Source organism: Malaya genurostris, chromosome 3, assembly GCF_030247185.1.
Source record: "Malaya genurostris strain Urasoe2022 chromosome 3, Malgen_1.1, whole genome shotgun sequence".
Classification (NCBI taxonomy): domain Eukaryota; kingdom Metazoa; phylum Arthropoda; class Insecta; order Diptera; family Culicidae; genus Malaya; species Malaya genurostris.
Genome location: NC_080572.1, coordinates 58,365,732 through 58,387,486, shown reverse-complemented (window position 1 = coordinate 58,387,486; position 21,755 = coordinate 58,365,732). Strand labels below are relative to the sequence as shown.

General features: G+C 37.6%; 2 protein-coding genes across 2 annotated transcripts; both read left to right on the top strand.

Moving 5' to 3' along the window:
- Positions 1 to 844: 844 nt before the first annotated feature.
- LOC131438671 (large ribosomal subunit protein mL39) lies at positions 845 to 2,256 on the top strand. The gene is made up of 5 exons (XM_058608839.1): positions 845 to 1,055; positions 1,112 to 1,294; positions 1,350 to 1,592; positions 1,646 to 2,091; positions 2,147 to 2,256. Exons 1-5 carry the CDS (start codon positions 995 to 997, stop codon positions 2,204 to 2,206), a joined length of 993 nt encoding a protein of 330 aa, XP_058464822.1. The 5' UTR covers positions 845 to 994; the 3' UTR covers positions 2,207 to 2,256.
- A 7,798-nt stretch (positions 2,257 to 10,054) lies between these two features.
- LOC131433644 (digestive cysteine proteinase 1) lies at positions 10,055 to 21,714 on the top strand. Its single transcript, XM_058600133.1, has 4 exons — positions 10,055 to 10,249; positions 19,897 to 20,217; positions 20,282 to 20,539; positions 20,595 to 21,714. The coding sequence occupies exons 1-4, from the start codon at positions 10,207 to 10,209 to the stop codon at positions 21,614 to 21,616; spliced, it is 1,644 nt and encodes a 547-aa protein (XP_058456116.1). The 5' UTR covers positions 10,055 to 10,206; the 3' UTR covers positions 21,617 to 21,714.
- Positions 21,715 to 21,755: the final 41 nt, after the last annotated feature.

Here is a 21,755-nt window from a genome sequence, read left to right as displayed (position 1 = left end):
TTTATTTTGGATACTTTATTTGTTATTTCCAGGCATTTGAAAAATGGTATCAAACCAAGTTTAATACTCTATTCTGAATAAACGGTAGATTTCGCACAATGAACTAAGATAAACATTACCACCTTTAAGTAAAAACTTTTTCTTCAACTTCTACTATGATTTTTCAAATGAATTTGCCCGTTTTCAAAAGAAATCGTTGAAAAGGTGGAGCTCTTGCTAAAAATATCATCTCTGAACAAGCAGCGCCTTTACATTTCAGTTTTGCGACAATATGCCAATAGTTTTCAATAAAATAAACTACAAATTTTATGTACCAAGCCTATATTAGCAAATTGAAATGGAATGGTTTCAAGTGTTTCAAACACAAGTAGTGAAGAAGGGGAATACTTGCCCAATTCGAACAATCGATCAACAAGCGATTTTTGGAAGTGTGAAGGAAGCGTGCCCGTTTTTTCGTATTCACGACATCCAGTTATGTCTCTGACATTACCAACCCGCCTTTCTGATTATGTTTATGTTTCGTCTTTGACTCAGCAGTTCAATTTGAGCTGCTATCAAGACTGCTATGCACTGATAAACCAAAGACAAAACGTAAACATAATTAAAAAACGGCGATGTGCCCTAGTACAAATTTTGGCTAACCCCCGAATGACTACAATTGATATAAAAAAAACAAACTGATATTATATTATCTCAATATGATTCGATCATATATTTTATTTTCAGTGTACCCAAACGGAATAAAAGAGTTTCAATAGTCGGCTACCCAATAATGAGTATTTCATCGCAACCGTGTGGGCTAACTCCACGCGCTTCAATCTGTCAAATGATTTTTGACAGTACAGATTAAAAATATTTACCTTACCGGAACGTGTCCCTAAAAGTGAACGAAAATTAAAGCATAAAATAGTAGAGTTTGTGTTTTGCATCACTAAAAATTGCTGCTTAGCTAATACGTTCAATTATCTGATATCTATGTGATAAGTTAAAAAAAATGTCGCCAAAAATGTACAGCTTATCTCAGATGTTTACTAAATTCCATCCCAAGGCAATCAGTATGTACCCATTAAATTGAAATTGAATTCATATATTTAGATTTCGTCTATTGCAGGGTATTTCTCATCCGCTACTAAACTACATCGGTCAGCCAGTGCATTGTTCACAGAAGAGCAACAGCGGCAGAAAGATAAAATTGGACGCATTGAGAAGATTGAGATCCGTTATCTCGGCACACCAACAGACACTACTTTGGTGATGAACCGAGGTCTTTCAACACCTTATGACTGTGCTCGACGTAGGAAGCTACCTTATCAAACTGACTGTGTCTAATAAATACGTTTTGATTACAGACATTGGCGAAAAATATTGTCGATTTTCCGCCTTGGCATTGTTGGACAACCAGACCGCATGGGATATGCGACGGCCACTCGAAGAGTCATGCACTCTGCAATTGTTGAACTTCACATCCCCCGAGCCACACATAGCAAATAAAGCCTTCTGGCGATCATGTTCGTTTCTTTTAGGTGCGGTGTTGCATCATAGTTTAAAACACGATGCCGGACTGTTACTGCATAGCTTTCCAAAACCGATGAGTATGTCAAAAGTTTGTTGAAATGAATAGCTTTATTAATTTATTACCTTTTAGTAAGAACTGGAAGTTTTGTTTACGATATAGGTCTTTCAAAAACTGATTGGAAACCATCGCTACAGGAACTGCGAGCACTTTCGATGTCCATGATTAAACTTTCACAACAGGACCTTCCTATCGAACGCTTGGATATTACCAGTGAAATCGCTTTGGAAATGTTCCGTGAGAATCTGTATAAACAAGAACAAATACCAAACATCGCTGCCCAGAACAATGGCTATATAACCGTTTACCGAGTTGGAGATCATGTGGATATCAGTAAAGGTCCAATGATCAGTTCTACCGGGCTGCTGGGAAAGTGTACGATAGCTGTCGTACATGGAGTGCCACGCTCAGAATCGGATAAACTTTCGCTTTATCGCGTGCAGGGCGTTGCCTTGCCAGTTGGTCTGAATCTAAATCACTTTGCATACGGAATCCTGGAGGATCGAGCCAAGAAAATGGTAAGTTTTGTTTTATGAATTTGGAATTCATTACAAAGTGATCTATGTTTTATAGAATCCAGCAAGACTTCCAAATGAACCCTACGAGGAAAGTTTAATGGAACATGTGGCGTGAAGCGTCAACATTGTATAGATAAATCATAAATAAAGTATGCTTGAAAAGATGATAGCGCGTATGAAAAAAAAATCTGAGAAAGCACAACCAAAATGTAATTATCGACCGCCACTTTGTAGTAAAAACTGCACTTCATTCGCTCGATGTAAACTATCCTGATCTTTGATCTCTCACATGATTAAAATGTTTTGCCCTGGACGTAATGAGTTACCATTAAAATTGAAATCAGCATCAAGTTTTTCCACTTCACGGCATATGTTCCAAGACATTTGAACTCGATGACAACCCATCAATTTCATTCTCGGATCCAACACCGTTTGGTCTCATTCTGTACCTGTAATTTTGTACTTCAGGTTCTTATGCACTTTGGCAAACCAACACTGAGCGCTCGCACATCATATTTTGGGAGCGAAAATTTAGACGTGCTAAACATCAAATGCAATAATTCTCTGTTTTCGAGAAATATTGCAGATAAATTACATCGAAACGGGGGCGGCCCGTTTGGCATAAGGTCATTTAGCATAATACCGTTTGGTATAACGCCGTTTGGCATAATGGTTATTTAGCATAACAGTTATTTGGCACCGCTCCCGCAGAAATCACCTCTGTCTAGTTGCGGTTGTTTGCCCGGATAACCCAAAGCTAGGAGCTATCCCTCAGTTAGGTCCGAACGAGCGGCAGCGAGGTCGGACAGCAGGTCATTAAAAACGATGAGGCGTAGCCGCATTAAACCTTACAAAATTTCAGTAAATAAAAACAAACATGTTCATTTGTTATGCCAAATAACTATTATTCCAAACGGCGTTATGCCAAATATTTGGTACAACTAATTGTTGATGGTTGTTTTCTCTAAAGTGACATGATATTTTTGATTTATCATACTGGCAGCTTAGCAATAACAATAGAGCGGAGAAACGTATCCCCAACGGTTAATGAAATGTTTTAAAAGAGGTTTCATTACTACAACTTAAGAATGACACACTCCTATCAGTTACATGTTTGCATAAAGTCAAAAAGTGTCTCAGTTATTTCAACCACTTATTTAGTTTTAGTTTAGTAGAATGCCTATTGCGATAATTTTCTTATTGTTAATCTCTTCAAAATATGCCGCAATGTAGTTAGGAGATGGACTCCAATAGGAAATTGATAGTACCTACTATCTTTCTCCGGACAAGTATACACTGGGTTTCTGCTTCCATGTCGTAAAACGGTACAATCGCTGGAGTTCTTTTATCACTATAATTGCATCTCAGTTGAAATTTAATGATGGTTTCTATTGAATTAACTTCATTATTCCATATTTCTCTCTCGTTAATCAGCTGCCTAGAGATTGAAAACAAAACTATAGTTTTAATGTAGTTGAATACAACTTTCATTTGAGAGACAATAAATTGAACTTGAAGTCGAGAATTTTTAAATAGCAATGGGCAAGGTTTGAGTTGCCATAATTGAACTACGTGGTGTCCGAGTACAGCTGAACATGCTCGGTTCTTCTGTTTAACTACGGAAAGATCTTTCGAATTCTGGGACGAACTCTTTTTGTTGTGAATACGACTTACTTTAATATGGGGTGCCTTTTCAAAATTTACCCTGCACAAGAATGGATAAAGCTTAATCGTGTATATCTCTTGTTGGCAGCAAAATAATTTCTTCTCCAATTTCATCGGAAATGTGTTGTTTATGATAAACTTTTCAGTAGTATGAAGTATCCAAAAATATCTGAGTGTGATACTTGTTGTGGTCGACGGTTCACGTATCCTTAAAAACTCTTTAATACTTATCTTTCTTATATATTTCCCATAGACAATACGAGCAGTAAAAAATCGATTATTCATAATAAAACACTACAACTCAGTTACAGGGTCCGGCACTCGAAGTGTAACCAACTTCAGACCTTCGAGCCTGGCGTCAAGGTAAATGCGACATATTATCGGGAAAGTATTCTGGAGGTTGATTTGAAGCCGTGGGCAGACAAACATTTCGGTGGCAGACCATGGACGTTTCAGCAGGACTCGGCACCGTCTCACAAAGCTCGAGTGAACCAAGAATGGCTGAAAAACAACGTTCCGAACTTCATCTCGTCCACACAATGGCTCTCGAATTCACCAGATGCGAATCCAATGGATTATTCTCTTTGGGCCATTTTAGAAAGCAAAGTCCGAACAAAAAGACCAGTCTCGAGGCGCTGAAAAAAGTTATTGTCCGCGAGTGGGGTCACATTCGGGCAGCTTGCGATTCGTTTTTTGACCGTCTCAAGGCCATAGTCAAGGCAAAAGGTGGTCATATCGAGCAAAAGTGAATTGATTCTGAATTTTGTATTATTTTTACACATTTTGTACTTTGAATTAAGTAAAAGTAATTTTCCAAACTGAATTTATGGCCTTTTTAATTGGTTACACTTCGAGTGTCGGACCCTGTATTATTTCCGAGTTTCCAAATTCAGACAGCAAAAACCAACAAATTTTGTTTGATTGTATTCTCTTATTTTCAATCTATGACTTGTACACTGCTGCGATTCAGATACAACAATTTACCAAATATGTTTTGACACATCAAGACAACCCCCCCCCCCCCCTTCATACAAACACTAAAATACTAATATTTTACGTATCAATGTAAAACAGTTTGTTTACCTTTTTACCTTTTTATAATAAACCGATTTCTGAACCGAGGCCGATTTTTTTTGCACTAACTTTTCTAGGAGATGGCTAAATCGATTTTCACAAACTTAGATTCAAATGAAAGGTCTTGTGGTCCCATACAAAATTCCTGAATATTATTTGGATCCGACTTCCGGTTCCGGAGTTATGGGTTAAAATGTGCAAAAAATGAAAATATGTGTTCTAATATTTCAATAAATATTACATTGTAAAACGCTACCAAAATGGTTATGGAATAATCACCAAATATGTTAGTTGAAACAACCACGCTGTGAAGCGACAATTGCAATATTGCATTTTTGTGATTTGGGGGTTCTCCGTGTGGTTGATTTTTATGCTTTATGCTTAGTTCAATTTTTGTTCAAAACTGACTGACAACAATCTTACAATCTTTTCCTGGCAAGGTGGATGAGATGAAAAATGTTACAAAATATTTACGGAGGATTTCTAAATGTGTGGCTTCTTTTAGGGTTTGGAGCCCAAGTAACATTTTTTATTATAAATAAATATAACAATTTAATATCATTTTATATGGTTTATTTAGATCCGAAACATGAAAATAAACAACATAAATCTTTTATTAAACCTCCAAACTACCAAGTGGACCATGTATCATAAGGTTTATGAAGTAAAGAGAAGAATCAACACACGAATACAAATCCATTGCCTTCCAATGGCCTGACCACCATGTTTATTACTGATGATTTGTGAGGGAATCCCATAAAAATTTTCATGATATATATCATTTTGCTCATAATCTCATCTCATGAGAAGATACGTTCCATAATTTTCAATAATTCCTAGTCATGGCATTTTTTTTTTTTGCATAAATATCTGTTTATTAATCTTATTTTTGTGTATTACATCAACATTTTACAGTACAAGTGTTTTGACCCTTTGGCCTTTCATCTTTGTTGTTCATACGATTCGTTATTAATATTAGGTGTTTTAGTTACTCTTGTTTTACATACTAATGTTTAATCATAATATTTATTTTAATTATTTATAAAATGTCTACCTACTTATAACTATCCCTAACCTAATACGAACAAATTTCGAATTATTTGTATTTCAGAGATTGAGCACCTCTCTTCAAATTTCGTGCAGAATTGTTCGAATTTTTGTTCTAGTATATCCAGTGAGGCCATCTCATGTACTTCACTAGTCCTTGTCCAAGGGGGTAGATTTAGAATCATCTTTAAGATCTTACTTTGAATGCGTTGAAGCCTAAGTTTGTGTGTTCGTGCACAACCCCGCCAAACAGGGACTGCGTATTCAATTGCGGGGTAGATGATTTGTTTATAGACAGCCATCTGATTCTTCAGGCATAGTTTAGATGTTCTACAAATCAGCGGATACAGAGACCTGATGAGTATGCTACATTTTTGAACGATTTTGTCAACATGTGACCTGAATATCAGATGTCTGTCAAAGGTGAGTCCTAGATAGATAACTTCATCGGACCATTGAATGACCTCATCACCGAATCGTATTCTGCATTCGTCTGATGGAACAAGTTTTGGAGATCTTGAATGTGGAAACAAGATGACCTGAGTTTTTGCTGCATTGATCACAATTTTCCAGCTTGTAAAATATTCCGTTAAAGCGTCCAGACCTGTCTGTAGTTTATTTTTCAGAGCATTAATGACACGACCTTTGTAAAGAATGGCAGTATCATCAGCAAATTGTGACAGAACACCACCACCTGGAAGAGGTGGGATGTCTGATGTGAAAATGTTGTATAGAATGGGACCTAGGATACTTCCCTGGGGTACACCAGCAGGAATAGTAAATCTTTCTGAAAGTGCATTATTCAGAGAAACCTGGAATGCTCTATCTGCAAGATAATTTTTGATAATTTTAATAAGATACATGGGAAAATTATACCGATGCAGTTTGAACACCAGTCCATCGTGCCACACATTATCGAATGCCTTTTCAATATCCAATATTGCCATGGCAGTCGTTTTGGACACTGATTTGTTTTGCTGTATGACGTTGTTAACCCTTGTGAGCTGGTGGAGGGTGGATCATCCTTTCCGGAACCCAAACTGTTCTTCCAGAAATATATCCTGTTCATCTGCAAAAGCAAGAATTCGCCTTTGTATTGACTTTTCAAACAGCTTGGATAGGGCAGAGAGTAAGCTGATGGGCCGATAGCTCTTGGAAAAGGAAGGATCTTTCCCCGGTTTCAAAACTGGGATAACTTTAGCTAACTTCCACATTGAAGGGAAGTAACCAAGCTCCCAGCACCTGTTAAAAAGTTTAGCTAAGAAGACAAATGAGCGAATACTCAAATGTTTCAGCTCAATGTTGAATGTGTTGTCGAAACCGGGGGCCTTCATATTTTTGGATTTTTTCACAAAAGCCATCAGCTCATTCGCAGTGACTCTACTTTCCTCAGGAACTAAGCTGTCTGATTGGTCAACCTCAGCTACGCTATCAGCAACGGCTCTTTCATATGGACTAACAATGTTGAGTCCTAAATTGTGAGAACACACAAACTGCTGGCCTAGCGCATTTGCCTTCTCTACTGGTGTGATTAAAGGTATTCCTTCAGCTGCGTCCTGGGGTGACATCAGAGGAGGAATAGGCTTCGGTTTTTTCTTAAGCACCTTCGTTAAGGACCAGAAGGGCTTTGAATGTGGGAGAATTTTTCGAAGCTTTTGCTGGAAGTTCCTGTTGCGAAGCTCAGATATCCTTTCCTGGATTATCCTAGTTAAGTTGTTATAAGTAGTCTTCCTATCTAGGATGCCAGTTCGTTGATACTGCCTCCGGTAGATATTCCGAAGTCGGATGAGTTTCTTGGTGACACTGTCGATTTGAAGAGAGGAACTCGGCATATGTTGTACTGGAACCGTCCTATCACGAGCGACTGTGATTGAATGCTGGAAGGAAGATAGGGCTGCATCGATTTCCATCGGGGAATCAAGTGGTAAATCGATATTAATAAGTTGGTCGGCGATATGTTGAAATTGGACCCAATCGGTGCGATAATAGTTCCTCCGAGGTTGAATAGGCACTGTTTCTGGTGAAGATCCCAACGTCAATATTACTGGAAAGTGGTCAGAAGAGAGCTCGTAGAAGACAACCGGAGAGCTGTCTATGGCGATGTTGCTGATGAATATATCCAAAATGGAATGAACTCCCGATCTGGAAAGTCGCGTTGGTTGATCCGGAGCGAAGATGTTGTATTGTCCAGCTTCGTAATCTTCGGCAAGTACGAATCCGTTTCGATTCTGTCTTCTGTTTCCCCACAGCTCATGCCGTGCGTTCAGGTCCCCAGCAATGATGAATTTGTTTTGTCGTCGAGTGAGCATAGCCAGATCTCGCTTCAATGATGCACACGTACCATCTCGAAGATTGGTTTGTTTGGGGCAGTACGCTGCAATGATGATGATGGGTCACATCGTCGTTGTAATCTCAATTCCGATGGCTTCTATGAGTTGCAATTTAAAGGCTGACAGAAGCCTGTGCTGAATGGATCGTTTAATGGCAATGGCAACTCCCCCTCCTCTGTTGCCCTGTCGAGCCTGTGAATCCTGTAATTGGAAATAAAAATAGAAATTTCAGGTTTAAGATGAGTTTCAGTTAAAATAGCAATATCGGCATTCTTCTCTTGAAGAAAGTCGGACAATTCAGCAGTTTTGCTCCTGAGTGAGCAAGCATTCCAATTTACTATAACCAACTCATTATATTGCATATTCGATGATGAATTTGCCTAAGGCGTTGATTTGCTCTAACCGCGTTCTGCAGTTTCGTAGTTTTGTTGTCATTGTTTCAAAAATGACGATCAGTTGTTCAGCAGAGAATAAATCACCAGAGTCATCCTTTGCTTGTGGTTGATTATTGCCCCATCCAGGAGGGATTCTTGAGGAAGATTCTTTTTGAGATCCAGCGGCTGAAGTCTTTGGATTGCTGCGAGGAAGTGGCGGCAAATTCGGAATATCCCTCTTCGGTGGGAGCCGTGGGAAATTAACTTCATCCTTCTTCCTAGTCATGGAACCGACAACGGATATTTATCCGTTTTCTAAATAATTCAATATTCAAGAAAATTTTGAAACCGGCTTTACGATCAACATTCAATTTATTCGAATGAAATGAATGAACTGTCATTTTAATAATTTTTTTTTTAATAAATGCAATGTTTTGAATGCAACCAGTAAGAACATCAGATTTTAATTACAAATTTGAGGCTTCTATTTTTATCGTGAATGTGTAGATAAAAATAAGAACTATAACTAATCGTCTTAAAATAAATGAGGTTTTTTGTGAAGTATAAACATTATTTTTTGTGATCCATCGTCATTTTCGTATAAGTTTGTTTCGTTGCGTCAAAACGTCAAACGTATTGATGCCAATAAATGCTACGGTATACAACATCAAAATGATGCTCATGAAATTTTCCTCAAAACAAATTACACTTAACCTAAGAAGTAATAAATATAATAGCTTACAACAGATGTGTAATTTAGAACCATCAAATTTGATCTGAACGAAACTGTCATCACACACACAAAACAAGATTTATGAAAGAATTGAATAATAACAGTAATATTTTAAAGAGAATGTTTGAAAGCAATATTAAAGGTGTATGGATGGTTTAATTCTAGTACAAGTCTTAAAAATTATCAGAATAATAATAATAAGGCATTCGAATTGTTACTTGGGAGAGGAAGAGTAAAATTTGTATCAATGTAGAACATCATAATTTATGCATGACGTCTCAACAAAAACATTGGAAATGAAAATTAGGTAAACATTGCATATATTAATTCAATATTACAGTTTGGCTTTTATATCGCTTATACAGACATATTTGGCGGTAATAATTTAACTACTGCCAACCCTATTCAGGTTACTCCTGTGCTGATAAATGCTAATCATAACATAAACGAGTTCATCGCTAGATGCTTTGATTTGGATGTAAGTAGAAAAGATCTGTAGGGATCAAAGGAATGAAAAAGCTGAGAAACTAACGTAAATAAAAAAGAAACGAAGCAGAACACAATAAAAATCTCCTTTGCTGTTTGTGAACTCTATTCTACAACGAAAAACTCAAATCAGTGAACCAACCTATGAATATGAATTCTCACGTTCTTTTTGTGCGAGTGTCTTACAACCATATACAGCAGCCATCGCGTATAAAATAAATAGTTTCATATTCCTTTTCCCACACATTATACCGCATAGTCCTTTGGTCCGTTCGAACCTGAAAGATCGTCAGTACAGCAAGGAACTTCTTAGTGATTGGACGTTTTCAAAAATTCTTGTTAAGTGGTTTATTTGATATTCATGTTCAAGCTCAACTAAAAAAAAAATTGCGCTATAGTTTCCAAAATGATGCGAATTTTCGCATTGCTTAGTTGTCTGGCTATGCCAGGTAAGTCAATTCTACTTTACCAGCAAAGTTTGTGTTTTTATACTGTTTTAAAACAAATATTATCAGAAAAGAATAAGAAGTTCTGATTGTGCTTGAACATGCCCATTATTGAGTACATTTATAATCTATTTAGCGCTCGACCCTGTTGACCGCGTGCGTATAGCCTCATAAAGGCATATCATAACAATAGCTCAATGTACGCTCTCACTAAAGAAAGTGACATTTGAAATTCAATGGCGAAATAACTGACAGCAAGCTAGTATCGGATCTGCTCCAAAGTGCATGGTAATGTATTTCGCGGTCTCAAAAATATCTCCATTTACATTTCGACAAATCGCAATCGGATTATATTACCTTATTATATGTAATTATATCGCTCATATTGTGATTCCATGTGTCTCATATTTGATTGGAAACAATAGTAATTCTTAATCAGTGTACTTCCAACTCAACTAGAATCAATACCTTATATTACTTTCGCTTAATATTAATAATAATATTATCATAGGATCATTAAACATGCTTTTGCAGAATTCTATTCAATGTACTTCAGATTCATAATTCTGATTATTGTTTTAATGTTCCAGAAACAGTTATTGAAACACAATGGCAGAGAAAATATAAATTTGGGGTTTTCAAAACGACTATTTTGTTCTGAAATAGTCACAACAGATGATTTAACTGAGATACGTTTTTGCCTTTCTCGTAAAGAAAGGCTATGTGAACACTGGGAAAACCAAGTTCTGAAACAAGGTCAGGAGAGCCGAGGGTCATTTACCATTTGACTCAGTTCGTTGAGATCGCAAAAAATTTGCGTGAGTGCATGTGCATTAGGTTGAGACAAAATTTGGATTTCAGGTCCATCAAACTTATCGTGTTCCTTTTGGGCCCCATAAGTACTACACAAAATTTAAGCTTGATCGGCGAAACTATATTTTCGCGCTCGAGGTAAAAGTTTGTATGGGATTTAATACGGGGAAATCAACCTATAAACTATACAAATCAGTGTATTCGTAGGAAATTTTACAAGGAACAAAACCTTTGAAGACCTCAAAACAATCCGGTATTTGTAGAAAACGTTATCAAAAAAAAAACCGATACAAGGTCCGAACAATGCACACTTCGATAAATTCTGTGATTTTACATCTTATTAGCTACACATAAATGGAGTGTCGCAATTCATGCAAATTTACGTGCCAGAACATTCAATGGCCCTTATTCTGCGAGTCGAGTGACGTGAATCGAGAAATATTACCTCACTGTCACATGACTGTATTCACCCTATTCTAGGAGTCGACTCGGGTGATTCATTCCATGGTGAGTGAGATGGTGAACCTCAAGTGACGAACGATTCATTTTCCCAAACGTCAAAACGAGTGGGAAATATTGCCGGCTGTGAGGTTAATTTTGGAAATGTTGCCGGTTGTGAACTTTAAATTTTCTCGATATAAATCTTCAGTGTTGAATTTGTTTTCCGGATTCCGGTTATTTTTCGAATGATTAGTTCCGTTGCCGTTAGTTAGTATGAATTGGCGTTAGTTGGTATGAATAATTAATGTCGATAATCCTGGACATCACTACAAGTTACTGGCCTTAATAAATTTCTGTATCGTTTGCAACGATCGGTCTTATTTGCAAACTACGTTTCTGAGGAGCGAAATATCGGCTGTAAGATTTGATTATTTGATCTAAATTAGGTATTAAGTTTACCTACATTGCAGTCCAGACAACTGCCACTCATTCGAATAAAATGCTTACCGGGGGACAAAGGCCCGTTGTAACATTCTTGTTCAAGTTAAAGGATCGTACAGGATTCCTAATTGTATTCTTTTCAGTTCATCTCTCAACAATATCGAGTAGTTTATAGTGGCTGCGGTTCCGGCAAGGACGAGTCTAATTTAAGTGTTGGTTTGATTCCTTGCCCTAATGAAAATTACACTTAAGCTAAGAAGTAATAAATCAAATAGAACATAACAAATGTGTCATAAATGTTCTAAAGCACCATCGAATTTACTTTAAATGAAACTGTCATTCAATGCAATACACAAAACTAGATTTATGAAAGAATTGAACCGACAATAATGTTTTAAAGAAAATGTTTGAAAGCAATATTAGGAGTGTATGCATGATTTTATTCTAGTACAAGTTGTTTTATTTTTAGTCCGGTTGTTAGTCTGGGTAAAGAGTTTTATAGAAGCTTTAAAAGCTATGATGTTACTTTTCAAAAGAGACACTTACTATAGTTGTCATAAAACAGGTAGTGATTGAAAAATCAATTGCAAAATTCCTATAAATTATAATCAGGACCATAAGGCATTCGAATTATTACCTGTGTATGGTACACTGTGCTGGTATTAGAATCTTCATGAAGCACAGATGCCCTGCGTATAATTTTCTATCTCGTGGTCTGGAATGTCCTTCCTCTCACAAAATAATTCATACCAAGCAACTGTCGTCATGAAGCTGGATAGTGCTGTAGATTGAATATTCAGTTTACGCCAACAGACTGATGATTGGCTTTTAACGGTCAAATTAAAGTTGTGAGTTTCGAATGCTAACTGCTGTTAATGATGACTTTAGACCACATAAACTATGTCATACCACTTATTTAATTCGTGTCAAGTTAATACAGGGTAAGAATTCTTAGTTATGCTTGAATATTATAAACAGAAGTAGCAAGAGCGCAGAATTAGCGATGGTGATCTGGTGATCTAAGAAAATACTGCGAATAAACTAGTGCATCTGTTAGTTGCTCGAAGGAAACTAACTTATTCACTCCTGTTACTTCTATAAAATCAAATTCTAGCTAAATAGTTTTTAATTGGGTTTAACCGAAATGGTGCATGAGAGTGAATCAACCAGCTGGATGAAAAATAAATCTATAATGAATAATATTCAGCATGGAATATTTTTTCATTGAATATTCATTGCATATTGCTATGGCTCGTTGAGAGCTGTAAAAACGCATCTCCCCGTTACAGCAAAACCTTCACCCAAATAATGTAATGAATGTAATGGTTAGTTTGAATTCTTAATAATTTAACACAAATGTTTGGGGTTAAAAACAGTTTAACTTAAACATATCACATTTTTCCATTAGTTCCAATTTTTTTTTCTTGTATTCAAGAACTGCTAGCTTATATTTTATCAGCTCTTGATGCTGCTTTTTTCATCAAGTTTCCCTGTCGTTTTATGTCGAGTTCTTTCTCTTTTAGCTGCAAAGTTTTTTTCGAATACTTAGTTATTTTTCTAACATTATTTCTAATGCTTCTAATGTATTCTGTTTGTGATTTCAAAAGTTTTTCTCGATTTTTCTGTTGATTGTTCCGTGGCAGACTATGCGAGCGACGAATGTTAGCATTTTCATGATTTTCCTTCTCTAAACAAACTAAATTTTCATCACATCGTTCAATTTCGCTGGATAGTTGATTCGCTGGTGTGGTCGATGAACTTGTGTTCGACTCCAGTCCAAACACACTACCTGTAGTAAAACGGACACTGTTTCTCTATTTGCTTTATTTACAAAAGTTTTTGTTACCGCTATTGTTCAACGCCACGTCCAATGAAAGAAGACTTGAAACGGCTTCTTCACATGATGAAAGCTGCACCATTAAAAATAATTAAAAATAGTTCTTACTCACTTTCTGCCATTCCGTTATAGAACGAATGGGAGGTCCAAGACTATTCAAATCTGCGGTTAAACGATTCCAAAACTATTGTAATTGGTTTTCGAGATATTTGCCGTTTCAGCCAACCTTTGCCCTTTTGCTACATGAGGTTTTTTCTCCATGTGAGGAACCATCGCCTCGAATTGCTTTCTATTCGTTACTTTCAACCTAGGTATTTATATTAAAAAAAATTCTACTATCACTATCTACCTTATATTCAAAGAAATTCATAAAATAAACGGAGAAAACAAATTTTGTCTTTTGTCACTTGCTTTATTGGTACCGACTTTAAAACTCACCCGTAGTGACTTCTGTCACCGTGATTCGACTGCAAGAATACGATGAGAGTTCATCGGAGTTCACTCATGGTGACTTTTGTCACTGCATTCGACTGTCAGAATCGTGTGACTCGGGTGACTCGACTTATCTCACCGCACTCGACTCGCAGAATAAGGGCCAATATTGTGTCGAAAAATTCCATGACATAGCTTTCATTGAAATAATAAATCTGTTTTAATCCACCTAGTATGTAATGATGCCTTTCTCAAATCAATTATACTATTATTCTTCAAAACAATGTTCTTCGTTTTTTGAAAGAATAACCGGAATCGGTTTAGTTCACCGTTTACTGATAATGACTATCGATTGGAGTAGTTTTGAGGTCGATTGAGAAATTTTTCAATATTTTCGTTTCGTCCCTTTAAGTACTGGTATAAAATCTAAACTTTACCCTATAATTCCGAAACCAGAAGTCGGACACGGATAATATTTAAAAATTTCGTTCAAGACCGCAGGACCTTCCATTAAAACTTAAGTTTGTGAAAATTGGTCTAACCATCACTGAGAAAAGTGAGTGCGATCCTTTTGAGAAAATATGACCACTATTTCCTGTGCGTCCGGAATCAGAAACCTGGAAACAGAATAGCCGAAATCAGTTTGTTTGTCCGTTTACTGATAATGACAATTGAATGGAGTAGTTTTGAGGTCATTTAAGATTTTATTTTCGTTTTTTGTTTTGCCCCTCTAAGTCATGGTATAAAAGTTTTTAAATACTATAATTCCGGAACCGAAAGTCGGATTCATATGAAATTCAGAATTTTTTCGAAGGACCATAAAACCATTCATTTGAATCTACACGGAACGACCGAAACCAGCTCTGCGCCTAATTCGTATTACTGTTTATGAATTAGTTGATTTTAACAACAAAATTTCCAAACAAAATTAGTTAAAATTGAGAATTTACTTTGCTGGAAAAAACTCTTATATTTAGAGAATGTGTTTAGTTGGCGAATATCCTGGACACAAACCAGCAATCCAACACGAAATTCTCATAAACAACTAATTTTGCTATTAAAATCAGAAAATTTGTTTCTATTTATCTATCACCATCATTGCTGACGGACAGCACAAAGAAAACAAATATGAAATTGGTTTTATTAACAAGTTTATTAGCCAAAAACTCATGAGACGACTCAATCCAAAGCAATCCATTGAAAAGCTAAATAGGACTGCCTTGTTGAACCGGTTGCAAAATGATGTTTTTCGCATGTGTTACGATATATCCATATATAAATTTTTAAACCGATATGTAAAAATGACGTAAACTCTTAGTGGAAAGTGTATTTATTCAGAATTTGTGCGCATTTGAAGCAATTGTGCGTAATAATGGTTTTACGTGGTGCAGTGAAGTGAGTTTCCAATGTTGCACTCTAATTGTATATGTCAAATAAAGTTTTTGAATCTTCAAACCTTCCGGGCTGCGCCGTCCGGTATACTACTTGTATTCGGTTTTTGTTTTTTGACTGCTCAAAGTTTTCAGTGAGATAGTCGATTTCGCGAAGAATAAAGAAAACAGTGATTTAGAAGAAAAGATTTCAAAAAGATGTTTATGATTCGTTTATGTCTTTTTCTCCAATACAACACCGTATTTATACCTGCCAATATAGAAAAGACAACCGCGACTGAATTTTTTTTTTCGGTAGTAGTGTGCCATCTAGTGGCTAGTAATCAATACGGTGTTAACGTTTTTTCGGTGACAGTGCGCCATATAGCTGCAAATTGCAGAAGCCAATTCAACCATTTATGTTGGTTGAAATCTAGTTGAATGGAAATGAAGTGTGCCTTAGCTAAGAAATAACAGCACGTTTAATTGGTGAAATCAACTAAAAACATAGCCATTTCAACAAATATTTTATTATTATTAAGGGAATGAGAATTGCAAAATCTAAATTAGCAAAAGTAAGATTTGTTTAGTTGTCTCAAGAAATAACTAACTAAAATCAGAAAAGTAACAAGTTTTTTCGCCAAAATGCTTCGGTCTTTTCGTGTAAGTTTGTAAAAATCGGTTTACCCATCGCTGAGAAAAGTGAGTAAGATCTATTTTGGTATAAATCCGGATCCGGATGAAATACCGAAATTCCGTATGGGACCGGAAGACCTTTCATTCGAATCTAAGTTTGTGGAAATCGCTTAAACCATCGCTGAGAAAAGTGAGTAAGATCTATTTTGGTATACATTACCACTATTTCCGGTGCTTCCGGAACCGGATACGGGAACCAAGATAGCCGGAATCGGTTTTTTTTATAAAAAATTTTTTATTCAGGCCAATTTGCGTACAAGCTTTACGTGGCCGAATGAGCCATGTTTTTATTAGATAAAATAATTTTTTTACCGTTGGATCTCGTTGTCACCCTTTTTCTAGGGGAAGAGGAGCTTCCATTTTTATCTTGCGATGAGTGGGGGGCACTTTGTTCGTGGCTCGTCTCGTCCTCCATTGCCGCATCGGTGGTATCGTTGTTGGCTTCCGTTTTTTCTTCGTTTTCCTTGTAATTCGCATTCTTGGGTTGGTTGTTAGTTGCTGTAGACGCGCCTTGCTGTGCATTAATTGCAGTTGTTGGTGGGTTTGATGGTACAACAGGAGTACTGCGCTCACTAGTTTCCGTTGTTGGGCGGTTGTCCTTATTTTTGTTTAAAGATGTCCTTTTTGCAGTTTCAGTGCAAGGTTTGCCGTAGTGTGCAGGTTGTTCACAAAACTGACATGTAACCAGCTGATTTTCATACGTAATCAGCGTTTTACACGAATGTATCCCGTCTTGATCACAAATGATGTAAGATGGAATTGCTTTACGTAGTTGCATACGCACAACTCGCACGCCATTCCGGATACCCGGAAAAAAATTCCGCCATACTTCCCTTTCGATGGAAAGAACTTCACCGTACTGCGACATACATTCCCGAACATACCCCTCGCTGGTCTGCGGGGGAAGGTCATGCACGCGTACTTCTATGGCATTGTCCACCATGAACACAGGGATTTTATATTTAACATTGTCATGATCAATACTGTGCACCCCGTTATTAACCGAAGCAAATGCAATTGCATCTTTTTCACGTTTGAACATAATGTACACACAGTTAGACGCCTTGTTGAATTGAATCTCACTTACATCAGTAACGTTTAGATGCATTCGTTCCTTAAGCAAGATTTCAATTTCGGTTGCTGCTGGCCTAACTTTGCAGCGCTTGAAATCAATACAAATTGAATTTGGCCTTGTAGGCCAAGTTTCAGGCTTTGTTAAATCGTATTTGCCCATTTCGTACACTCTATTGTTCACTACACTGTATTGTCTTTGTTTCTATCGTCTCGACCGTAAGCAATTGTCGACTGTGTCTGATGAGATGCCAGCACGAACTGAGCCGGAATCGGTTTGTTTAGTTGCCTACTGAGAATGACTATCGATTTGTGTAGTTTTGAGACCAATTTCGATAAATTTTTACGTTTTTTGTTTCACCGGTTTAAGTAACGGTGTACAATATTGAACACACTTTACCCTATAACTCCGGAACTGAAGGTCGGATCCGGATGAAGTTCAGGAATTTCGTATGGGACCGGAAGACCTTTCATTTGAATCTAAGTTTGTGAAAATCGGTCAAACCATCACTGAGAAAAGTGAGTGAGATCCATTTTGGTATATATGACCACTATTTCCGGTGCTTCCGGAACCGGATACCGGGAACCAGGATAGCCGAAATCGGTATTTTTAGTTGCCTACTGAGGATGACTATCGATTTGTGTAGTTTTGAGACCAGTTTCGATAAACTTTTACGTTTTGCCTTTCTCATATAGAAAGGTTATGCAATCACTTGAAAAACCGACTAGTGAAAATTGGCCCGGAGGGCCAAGTGTCATATACCATTCGACTCAGTTCATCGAGCTGAGCAATGTCTGTGTGTATGTGTGTGTGTATGTGTCAAATAACCTCACTAGGTTTTCTCGGAGATGGCTGAACCGATTTTGACAAACTTGGATTCAAAGGAAAGGTCTCGTGGTCCCATACGGACTTCCTGAATTTCATCCGGATCCGACTTCTGGTTCCGGAATTATAGGGTAAAGTGTGTTCAATATTGTACACCGTCACTTAAAATATTTTCGGATACAACAAACATTTAAATCGTAATTTAGAGTGCGTACTAGAAGAGCTTGTGTGTCATGTTAGTTGGTGGTCGGTTCTTTGGTTTGTGGAAATGTGGATGACTCACGCAATCAAAGCATTGTTTTATTCTGTATGTTATACTAGTTAATGCACAAACAATCTCTTGGTTTGTTTCAAAAATCGAAGAGATAAAGTTTGAATGGAATACCACAATATTATATGTACATGAGAAAGGCATCATTACACCACTAGGTGGATTAAAACAGGTTTTTTGTTTCACCGGTTTAAGTAACGGTGTACAATATTGAACACACTTTACCCTATAACTCCGGAACTGGAAGCCAGATCCGGATGAAATTCCTAAATTCAGTATGGGACCAGAAGACCTTTCATTTGAATCTAAGTTTGTGGAAATCGGTTAAACCATCGCTGAGAAAAGTGAGTAAGATCTATTTTGGTATATATTACCACTATTTCCGGAACCAGATACCGGGAACCAGGATAGCCGGAATAGGTTTGTTTAGTTGTCTACTGATAATGACTACTGATTTGTGTAGTTTTGAGACCAGTTTCGATAAATTTTTACGTATTCTGTTTCGCTGGTTTAAGTAACGGTGTACAATATTGAACACACTTTACCCTATAACTCCGGAACTGGTAGTCGGATCCGGATGAAATTCAGGAATTTCGTATGGGACCGAAATACCTGTCATTTGAATCTAATTGAACATTTTACCCTATAACTCCGGAACCGGAAGTTTGATCCAGATGAAATTCAGGAATTCCGTTTAGAACCGGAGGACCTTTCATCGATATCGGTTCAGCCATCTCGGAATAATGGAGCGAATGGCATATGATACTTGGCCCTCCGGCAAAAAAAAATCTTCGCCCGTTCCTGATGCGAACTCACAAGAAATTTTTTAAATCCCCAATCCCGACTCGTATTCTATTGAAAATAAAAATCTACTCGAACCTGACCCTACCCAGTTGGGCTAGTTTTCGGGTCATTAAACCCGAATCTCTACATGCAAACTCCTACGACCCCAACAAATTTGCCGAATATGAAAAATTTTATTTTTCTAAACCCAAAACGTCGAGTTCAAATACCCGACTATCTCTTACCAGAGGGTAGTTTCAAATGAAATCAATGTATTGATTGAGAGAGATAGAAGTAATATTTTAAAATAAATAAAATGGTAGACAAAATGGAAACAGAAGACAGTGAGTCCGAGGAAATACATGAAAATCAAACTAGTGATCGATCACGCTTAAGGATAATTTTGTTTCTCGTGATGCACCAGAGTAATAGACCTGGGAAGGAAAAACGATTGCGGAAATCACAGCAGACAAGCAGTTCTTCTGTTTTTTCCGAATTCCGTTCTGAAATTATTGTGCAACCAGTAGTGATATATTGGAGTGAAGATAAAATCCATTTTAGAGATTGTGGCGAACTATTTAATAAACCCTAATAGATCTAACGAAGCGGCAAAATAATGCATGTAACAAACAATATTGTCAACTGTTAACTCAAATCTTACGTTTTCAGCTGTAGCAACCAATCCACCCAAATGGCCCAATGTCTTTTCTGTCAGTGGCGTGCTGAACATTCCGTATGCCGAAATCACCGAACCATTCTTTGCCTGGTACGACAACCAGAACGGACGTTCGCGTATCGACTACTACGGCGGCATGGTTAAGACATATCAGTTGACCAAACAGGGCGATTACGGGACCAGTCTGAAGGTCGCCCCGGTTAGCACCCGACAGGCGATGAACAAAGAAACCTGCCTGCAGGTCAACGGCACTGCTGATATGGCTATCACGGTGCAAAGTATTCTGCCTGTAGCGAAGAGTTTTAAGCTGGCCGGTAGACAACGACGATGGTAGTGTTCTTATATATCCTACTAAACATGGCGAACATTTTATTTCAGGGACTGAACCTAAAAACGGATTCAATTGCGATTTGTTCACGTTGGTCGAAGAGATTGGTCAAAAGCGGAATGTCTACAACTTATGGGTACGATATGTTAAGTCTCCGAAGTTTCCATCTTCCCGGATGCCCATCCCTGTCCGCTATGAGATGAAAGGATACAACACCTTGCTTGGTTCGCATTATGATCATTACTATCTGGATTATGATTCCTACGATCATCAAGATATTCCATCAGATGTATTTGATGTTCAAACTTGTAAGGGTTTTAGGTCCGCACATTTTTTTACTAATTAATCCTGATTTCATTTCAGCTGAACCATGCGTAGGTTTTCCTGGACCAGGAAATGGACACTATGCTACATTCAATCCGATGCAAGAATTCATTCATCCTCGATCCGAAGAACACTTGGATAACGAATTTAAACGATTCAAGGGCAAACACAATAAAGCCTATCGCGGAGAAGAAGAACACGATCGTCGTCGAGATATTTTCCGTCAAAACTTGCGCTTCATCCACTCTCACAACCGTGCAAACAAAGGATTCACCGTAGCCGTAAATCACTTAGCTGACCGAACCGAAGAGGAACTGAAGGCTCTTCGTGGCTTTAAATCAACTAACGGGTATAATGGTGGACAACCTTTTCCTTACAACACGGAAGACTACCTAGACGATCTGCCCGATAGTCTGGATTGGCGAATCTCTGGAGCCGTGACTCCAGTCAAAGATCAATCTGTGTGCGGTTCCTGTTGGTCTTTTGGTACTGCCGGTCACATTGAATCGGCTTATTTCATGAAAACGAAACGATTGATGCGATTCTCACAACAGGCTTTAATCGATTGTTCTTGGGGTTATGGTAACAATGGTTGCGATGGTGGCGAAGATTTCCGTGCCTACCAGTGGATGATGGAAGTAGGAGGCATACCTTCAGAAGAAGAGTACGGAGGGTATTTGGGTCAAGACGGATACTGTCACGTGGAAAACACAACATTGTACGCTCCTATTACCGGTTGGGTCAATGTAACTTCCGGCGATGCCGATGCCATGAGAGTGGCTCTGTTCAAGCACGGTCCGCTTTCAATTGCCATAGATGCCGGCCACAAGACGTTCAGTTACTATGCCAATGGTGTGTACTACGAACCGGAGTGCAAGAATAAACTAGATCAGCTCGATCATGCCGTATTGGCAGTAGGCTATGGAAAACTAAACGGAGAGGATTACTGGTTAATCAAGAACTCCTGGTCGAATTATTGGGGAAACGATGGATATGCTTTAATGGCTGCTAAGGATAACAACTGTGGAATCACAACGGATGCCACGTATGTTCTCATGTAAAAATAGACTTTTTTATTACATTTTAGAAAAACAACTTAAACTTTATTTTGGTTAGTCATCTTTTATATGGCAAATAAAACAAAAATTTCATAACAATATCGGGACTAGACTTTTATTGCATTATCTACTATGAACTGCC